Raw genomic sequence first — 9396 nt, forward strand, 5'->3', positions numbered from 1 at the left:
ATATATATATATATATATATGTGTGTGTGTGTGTGTGTGTGTGTGTGTGTGTGTGTGTGTAAAGTAAACCTTTTGTTTACGGAACGTGAACCATTTTACATCCTTGTCATTACTGTGATATATTTACAGGAATACCTCTAAAATTTTTGCGTAATAGTGAAATGGTTTGACGAAATGAGCAATAAGTCTTACTAATGTTTTACTAATATTTTTATTCTACATAAATATTTTTTTACATTAAAACTTACATAATATGGAGAATAACATAATCAATACCACATGAAATACATTACTTTTACTTATGTTCTTATCATACAATTAAGGTTGTATGAAGAGTTTAGAACACGCAATTCTATTTGTCTAACTGAAGAGATGAAAAAACATCTTTTAGATGAAAGAAGACTAACGCCTCTCTCAATCTGAATTTTCTCAATCCCCAAGAGAGATAAGTTCACCAAATGTTCAGCTGGGCTCCACAAGACGCTAGAAGAGTTGAAAGACCCACGCCTATGATGATGAATGGAGAAGTATTGAATTGAAAGCTCAAGAGAGAGACGACTGTCGAAATCTAACCGAGACCCTTTGCGTCAATAGGCGTAAAAGGAGATGATGATGTAGTTTTAAGAATGCTGTACTTCCCGTATAGATATCTTTCACTGTTCTCACATAAGATTCATCAATTCCTTGCCTTTGAAGGGCTTTCATTACCACTGAAGTGTTTACAGTGTCAAAAGCTTTCTTATAGTCTATAAATGCCATATATAGTGGTTTGTCATACTCTTGATTTTTCCATTATTATATGTCTGAACTTTTGGCTGTGATTAAATCAAGGGTATTTTGCGTGTTTATACTGGACATACATCTGATGTATCTCGGGGATCGTAAACCATACAGAAAAGAAAAATAGTAATATGTATATAAGCTAGATGTTAAGTACAACCCACCCCCTATACATCCCTTATTTCGTTCATTCCAGACCTGGTTGCCTTATTTCCAACGAGAAATGGAGATCATAGGAATTAGATAAGTAAACTACACTGTTTTCATCCATATATAAACCAATTAACGTCTGAAAGTACTCCCATATTCGACAAAGATAATGAAAAATTATCTAAAAGTAGACGAAATTTTGTAAACATTGCCATATGCTAGTCCTCTACAACAATTTTAGAGTAAAAGCAGAAGACCTACTTCTAGCCTAACCTTCTGGTCTTGTGATAAATGGAAACTATTATCTTTCATTGCTTCTAATAACCAGCAACAGATGTCGTGGGGTTTCAGAATTTGTTTAAAACTCTTATCCAACTGTGGAGTCCTTGGCTCTTTTGTACTTTCTCTCAGTCTTGGTTTTAGTTCAAACTTGCAGCAAATGTTTATATGTTGAACAGGCCGACATATGTCTCTTTTTATAGTTTATAGATGACGGATCTGTTTTAATCTTGTTACGGTTCTTAATTGGTTGTTAATTACTTTTCTTATTGTTTATTTATTTACTTAATCCCTCTCCTCACTGAGTTATTTTCTCTGTTGGGGCCCTTGAGCTTATAGCATCCTGTTTTTCTAACTAGGGTTGTAGCTTAGCTAGTAGTAATAATAATATTAATAATGATAATAATAATAGAGGTTGCTCTGGTTACTTACGTTTTAATCTTATGGTCATTTGATACTGAGTGCCTCTAAACTGTTTAATAATTTCTCTGACTTTATCAGTCCTCAAGGTGGCCCTTAAGGATAGACAGGTTACTATACTTTGATTTAGCTGTTACTCAACTCCAGTATGACAGTTGAGCTGTTTTACCCTGATTTTGAAGTGGCTTTATGAATAAGTGTCTAAATTATAATGTGCTTGACTAAGATGCTACTGACTAATGTCTTTCCTCAGAAATCAGAATTAGAGGAGTTTACATCAAGAGTGTTTACCATGTTGACTGAATGGATCATGTAGTTAGAAGGTGCATATTGTCTGAGAAAACTATTTAAAAATCAGTTAATGAATAAAAGCTGTTCATATATCTCATAATTCAGGAGTGTTCCGTTAATGCCAATAAATTTTAGATCGACATGCTTTGCAGGACATTATAGAAGGTATTGGCAAGTAGGTAGATGTGGCGAGCATGTGTAGGGACCCCCAACTGCCAGTGTCTGAGTTACGTGATCCACAAGTTGTCCTGATCTCACAACCCCCATCAGGTTACTCACGGATGCCCTGGAAAGAGTGAAATTACATGAGTAACAGACAGCTATATAGAGTTTCTGAGAGAAATCTAAAACAAATTTCTTTATTACACAAAATAGTATTTAAAACTTATCTCAAAATTACATTATTATTATTATTATTATTATTATTATTATTATTATTATTATTATTATTACTTGCTAAGCTACATCCCAAGTTGGAAAAGCAAAATGCTATCAGCCCATGGGCCCCAACAGGGAAAATAGCCCAGTGAGGAAAGGAAACAAGGAAAAATGAAATATTTTAAGAACAGTAACAACATTAAAATAAATATTTCCTATATAAACTATAAAAAACTTTAACAAAACAAGAAGAGAAAAAAATAGATAGAATATTGTGCCCGAGTGTACCCTCAAGCAAGAGATAGCTTTTAATAAAAACTCAAAAAAAAAATCGAAGACAGGTATTAAAAGCATATTGTAGTCGTGTTGAATACTGTTATTTAACAAATATTTTAACATACATGAGTTGAATATCAATTATATGCCAATGTTAGCTTTACTTTGAAATATTTGAATAACAGTGGGTCTGTACTTACATAAGTAATGCCATGCTGGAGTCTCTTCCTGTCAGATCTTCTGCTGTACTGTTAGCCAATACATGACACAAGTGTGAATGGATACAGGCTGGATCGCTAGTGTTTTTGTATATTCTCCAGAGTTGGTTAAGTTCATCAGCAACGTCATCCTCTTCAAATTCTTCTTGGAAATATTCATCCCCAACCAATGGATCGGATGACCAAACATCACCCCTAAGAGCAGCTGGCAAGTTAAAATTTTCCGCAGTATCATTCTTGGTTTCAAAACCTTCTTTAATTCCATTATTGTTTGTACCCCACAAGAAAAACCTTTCGGGGACATCCGACAGCCAGAGCGAGAGGGATCCGTCGTTGATGTCGCGTCTTCCTCGTCTCCTGGTGCCGTTAATCAGACGGAATAGCAAGAATCCCAAGAGGGTTCCCAGTGCAAGTGCACCCAAGGCAATGTAGGGATCTATCATATTCCCCATATACCCTCCACCATACCCACCACCATAACCTCCTCCGTATCCACCACCCCCATACCCACCGCCGCTTTTGCTGGTTTCATATCCATAATTACTGTAGCCAGACCTGGCTATCCCATCTTGCGTTAGGTCCTCAGCATAGCTATCCTGTGTGGATCCAGATGTCTCTACACTTCTAGATCCAACTGTATCCACTTCACCAGTCCTAGATCCAAATGTATAATCTGTGAGGTACTTGAAGGCTTCTCCGATGTCAGTAATTGCCTGCCTTTTAAAACGATGAAAACTATTACCCTCGTCATTACTTGAGTTATCTTTTTGGCCTGCCACAAATGATTTGTACATATTACTTAATTCTGTATTGTTAAATGATATGAATTCAATGTATTCATTAACAATATCCTCTGATACTGTATCTTGCAGGTAAGCCGACATCAGTCGTGACATTGTGTTCAAGGTGTAGCCAACTTTTGCCGAAGTGAAGTATTCAATAATGCCACTCAGGCCATAGTTAGTCATAAAATTGTAGAAACTTTCAGTATCCCTTATTGGACCAAGGTATGGATTAATTTCATTGGTTAAAAACAGAGCAAAATCAGGATCAAGCTTTGTTGCTAAAAAGCCTATCAGATTCACATTGTCTCCAAGACTAAGAATCCTATCTATGATCTTCACTGGAGTCATATCCATGAAAGCTTTCAAAGAATTTTCTCGTTTGACGTAAGACAAGATTCTTTGCCATGTGGACTTGACCATCATCCAGATACCAGAAGCAGTAATATTACTTGGCTTGTATAAATCTGTGCCATTTATATGGGATTTGTTACCTGAATATTGTTGGAAAAAGTCTAGCGTACCAAACTCATCAGAGAATATGTCTTTGACCAGCTCCATGAATTTCCTGTTAGCATCGTCAAGCTCGATATCATCATCCGTGCTGCTTTTATCGTTGTCATATTTTTCTTTAAATTTATCTTTTTTGAGAAATTTGTTCTTGGTCGTATCTTTATTCATCCCGTGGCTGTTTACCTTTTTAATGGCTGAAATGATTTCCGCCAGTGCTTTACCAAACCTTCGATGCATTCCCAAGGTATCGGAAATAACATCTTGCAGGTCCTCAGTTTCTGGCAACTGATCAAGGATTGTCTTGAAAATGTAAGACTTCATATTTCCTGGTCTGTTAATGTATTTAAAATCATCTAGGGCTGATCTGAGTAAATTCGTTATGAAAGATAACTCTGAACTGTGTTCTGTAGCATTTGATACAACAGTTAATTGGCCCAGAAGCTTTGTAAACTGACCAGTGAGATCAGAAATCACACCACTCTTTTTAAGTATGTTACTGCCAACCACATTTTCAAATGTTGACAGAAGGTTACCCAGCACTAAGGGAATATCCAAGCTTATGTTTTGATGTAATATATCCATTGGTTTTGTTGGTGTCATGTTTCCTTTAGAGTTCTCACTGGGTTCTTTTGCCACCTTGACTCCATAATGTGTTGGGGTGATTCCCAAGTTTTCTGGCAATCTTTGATTTTCACCACTGACTGGAATACCTCTTCCTACCAAAATGAATGCAGTTATTGTGAAGATCAATAGTCTCTGTAAAGAGAAGAAAATAAATAAGTTAGTAGTTGTGGTACACTTGTTATTACAACAAACTTAATGATTCACAGCCTGTATATTTTAGCCTTATTTTATTCTTATTTAAGTAGAGTAAGGTTCATTATGCAAATATCTAGGAGGATTATCTAGAATTTTGAAATATTGTTGACTCGATGATAAACCTTTACACAAGCAGCTCATCATTCTGAGTTAATGTTGTGAAGTCACTTGATTAAGATTTGAAATACGAATGAATTTTAATAGGACCTTGGACTCAGGTCTCGTATTTATAAGGAAAAATATACCAACGGAGCTCGTAAGTACTTTAATCTTAATTACCTCCGCCAACGAAGTTGGAAGGGGGTTATGTTTTACTCCCTGTTTGTGTGTTTGTTTGTGAACAGCTTCCTAGCCACAATTTTAATCGTAGAGTAATGAAACTTTCAGGGATTAACTATTATATAAAAAGCTGGAAATTATTAAATTCTGGAAGGTCAAGATCAAAGGTCAAGGTCATTGTCAAGCAAAATGTCCAATTCACATAAATAGCCATAAGTTTGGACATCGTTGTCAAAGAGACTTCAAACTTGGTTCATATATGACTGTATGAAATTCCACACCAATTAATACATGTTAAGATCAAAGGTCAAGGTCGAACAGAAGGTCGAAAAATAAGCTGCGGCGGCGGAGGTCTGCTCTCTACTTAGTGCCCCTCTTGTTATTTTTATGTGATTTCTCAACACTTTTACCATCAACAGTAAAGTTATTCGATCATATAATAAAGTCTTAGGGTTGAGTGGTCTTGGAATGAAGGAGATTTTGCTGAGAGGCCAATTTAAACTTTTGAGAGTTATTTAAAGAATCTATGTATGTTGTTTATCAAATGATAAAGTGACTGATATGGATAAATTGTTAGTTAGTATCTTTAAATCTAAAATGATCCTCTATTATTGTTAATTGCCAAGCTACAACCCTAGTTGGAAAAGCAGAATGCTATAAACCCAGGGGCTCCAACAGGGAAAGTAGCCCAGTGAGGAAAGGAAACAAGGATTGTGAAAATAATTTAAAACAGTAGCATTTAAATAAATATATCCTATATAAACTATAAAAACTTTAGCAAAACAAGAGGGAGAGGAATAAGATAGAATAGTGTGCCCAAGTTTACCCTCAAGCAAGAGAACTCTAAAGTGGGTGTTTATCTCAAGAAAATTTTATGGTCTTTGAAGATAAATGGAAAGTGACTGACTATCGTCAATCTTTTTTAGTGACTGACTATAGTCAATCTTTTTTATTGAGGCAGATTTGCACCGACTCGCAGGGGTATCCCTTTTGCTGGGAAAAGTTTCCTGATCGCTGATTGGTCGGAAGTATTCGGACAAAAATACTTCCGACCAATCAGCTATCAGGGAACTTCTCCGAGCTAAAAGGGCACCCCTGCGAGTCGGTGCAAATCTGCCTCACTAAAAAAAATTGACTATAGTTCCTATAAGCTGGAGTTGATAACTAGAAAAGAGTGAATTATTTATATAGGAATTTCCAAAGTTTAATGCTTTTATTAACTACATATTTAAACTCTCCAAGATTTAATTTACATAAGTAAAAGTTTTCGAATAATCTAACAGAAAAAATAGTCAATGTTGATGTGAATGAATATGCTCAAGACATTAGAAAGGTAAGCTTCAAATTTCCATTTTCCATTTCCATCATCATCATCATTTGTTGCTTTTCCACTGCAGGACAAAGGCCTCAGACATGTTTAGCCATTACTAGACATATTTAGCTATTACTAGTCTACTGCTGGACAAAGGCTTCAGACATGTCCTTCCACATGCGTCTGTTTATAGTCTTTCTATGCCAGTCTATACCCACAAACTTTCTTAGCTCACCAATCCATCGTCTTCTCTTCCTTCCCGTGCTTATTTTGCAATCTGTAGATACCTATTCTGTTATTCTTAATGTCCATCTATTATCTGTCATTATCTTTATATGTCCTGCACATGTCCATTTCTTTTCCTCTACTTTAGTTTGCTCTCGTATCCATGATGCTCTTTTTCTGTCTCATTGTTATACTTATCATTATTCTTTCCATAGCTTTATACTTATCATTAAACTTTAGCATATGCAATGGCAGACCCCAGTTTAGTAAAGAATTTGATGCTTTTTGTCATATGGGAGATAACCATCTCATCCTTTCATTAATCTATGCTCAGACAACATCTTTGATCAGAGTGAATTTATAACATTTAAAATGCCTTCAGAAGGCTAAGATTACTGCCAGATCTTTGTTCATACAGTATCTATGGCATTTAAAAAGCTTACAGATAACTAAAATTACTCTCAGATCTTTGTTGTTTTGTTCGTCGCAGAAAAATAGCTTCCTTTTTTATGTGCTGATGCAGCAATTTTTTCAAAAGATGGGCAGCTTTCATTACTATGAAGTAGTGATATTACACATGATTTAAATCGTTGTTGTGGCCCGATTGGTAACGTCTCTGCCTGGTGTTTGCCAGACGGGGGAACCCCCGCTCAGACTAGTTAGTGCCTCTAGTGTCTGCGACCTTACCATCCATCCTTTTTAGCTAAGGTTTGGGGGTTTTGGGGAGCCTATAGGTCTATCTACTGAGTCAACAGTAGCCATTGCCTGGCCATCCTTGGTCCTATCTTGGGTGGAGGGGGCTTGAGGGCTGATCATATGGTCAGTCTCTAGGACATTCTCCTGCTCGATAGGACAATGTCACTGTCCCTCTCCTCTTCCATTCATGAGCGGCCTTTAAACCTTTATCCGATTGTTCAATAACAAGTATGTTAGAAGTTGTATGTTAAAACGGGGTTTTCTACAATTGTATATTTACACTGAATAACTTCTCAGGCCCCAAATGCATATCCACTGGAAATGCATATCACTGGAAATTCATTTATGGCAAATGCTTCTGTCTGGACAAGGATTCGAACTTATGCCCTGAATCGAAACAATGCCTGCTGGGATGACTTTACAAATCTAGCTATCAAGATAGACAATGATCAGGGCATAGGTTTGAATCCTTGCCCAACCAGAGGCATTTGTCATAAATGAATTTCCAGGGGATATAAATTCCCAAAGGTAGATATCGGCATTAAATGCCATGGTGGGTGATATTTACATTATATATATATATATATATATATATATATATATATATGTATGTATATATATGTATATATATACACACATATATATATGTGTGTATGTGTATGTGTATATATATACATATATATAAATATATATATATGTGTGTATATATATATATATATATATATATATATATACACACACACTTACACGCATACACACAGACACACACACGCATATATATATATATATATATACATATACATATATATATATATATATATATATATATATATATACACACACACTTTATCAATGAAGATTTGTTTCAAGAATTTCATCGTATTCATGTATTGGATTCTGTAATTTTAATGGCATTTTAAGACCTAATTACTTTCTATTTACACAAATAAAAGCGACTCAAGTTGTATTCCCAAAAGAACCTCTGTTTGACTCATGTAAGTTTTCTATTTCTTCATTTGCAAAATTATATTTTCACTGAATTATTATTATTGTTATTATTATTATTATTATTATTATTATTATTATGATGTGATGATGATGATGATGAATATTATTATTGTTATTATTTTTATTATTATTATTGTTATTATTATTATTATTATTATTATTATTATTATTATTATTATTATTGTTATTATTGTAATTAATATTTTTATTCTTATTGTTGATATTATTATTATTATTATTATTATTATTAACCAAGCTACAACCCTAGTTGGAAAAGTAGGATACTAAAAGCCCATCGAGAAAAGGAAATAAGCTTAATGAGAAGTAATGAGTAATTTAAATAACATATCTTAAGAACTGTAGCAACAATAATAATAATACTTCTCTGGTCGTTTATTTATATCCTTATTTCCTTTCCTCACTGGGTTAATTTTCCCTGTTGGAGCCCGTTGGCTTATAGCATCCTGGTTTTCCAACTAGGGTTGTAGCTTACGAAGTAATAATAATAATAATAATAATAATAATAATAATAATAATAATAATAACTGGGGATCTTACCTTTGAGTACTGAAGAAGTGTCATCTTTGAGGTACGTTTATCAGTAAATGATGATGGTAGCCAATGTCAGAAGAAAGCGCGAACACTCCTTGGTTTATGTGTCTTCCAGACCTGTCTCTGAAGCTCTGTTTTCTAGCAGGAACTCAAATAGTTCCAGGACCCGGCGTGACGGTAGATGTGTCTTCCAGATCTGTAACAGATGCTCTGTTTTCCAGCTGGAACTCACGCAGTTCCAGGACCCGGTGCGACTGTAGATGTGTCTTCCAGATCTGTCACAGAAGCTCTGTTTACCAGCAGGAACCTTAGCCTTTCCAGGACTAGGCTCGACAGTAGATATGTCTTCCAGATGTATCAAAGAAGCTCTGTTTACCAGCACTCTAGCTGTTTCAGGACCCAGCGCGTCCTACCTTTA

At 35.1% G+C, this 9396-nt stretch overlaps 1 protein-coding gene across 1 annotated transcript; it reads right to left on the minus strand.

The window, feature by feature from the left end:
- Positions 1–1644: 1644 nt before the first annotated feature.
- On the minus strand, positions 1645–9008 carry LOC137654664 (uncharacterized). The gene is made up of 3 exons (XM_068388555.1): positions 8985–9008; positions 2775–4843; positions 1645–2206 (listed from the first exon to the last, which is right to left on the minus strand). The coding sequence occupies exons 1-3, from the start codon at positions 9006–9008 to the stop codon at positions 2077–2079; spliced, it is 2223 nt and encodes a 740-aa protein (XP_068244656.1). The 3' UTR covers positions 1645–2076.
- Between the last annotated feature and the right edge of the window lie 388 nt (positions 9009–9396).

This window comes from Palaemon carinicauda, chromosome 1 (genome assembly GCF_036898095.1).
Source record: "Palaemon carinicauda isolate YSFRI2023 chromosome 1, ASM3689809v2, whole genome shotgun sequence".
NCBI lineage: Eukaryota > Metazoa > Arthropoda > Malacostraca > Decapoda > Palaemonidae > Palaemon > Palaemon carinicauda.

Bases quoted from the DNA above. Each gene is read 5' to 3' on its own strand.
- LOC137654664 (XM_068388555.1), bottom strand. From the start codon at position 9,008: ATGACACTTCTTCAGTACTCAAAG. The intron at 4,844-8,984 runs GTAAGATCCCCA...TTCTCTTTACAG, and splicing joins CACTTCTTCAGTACTCAAAG to AGACTATTGATCTTCACAAT. The intron at 2,207-2,774 runs GTAAGTACAGAC...CACTCTTTCCAG, and splicing joins TCCAGCATGGCATTACTTAT to GGCATCCGTGAGTAACCTGA.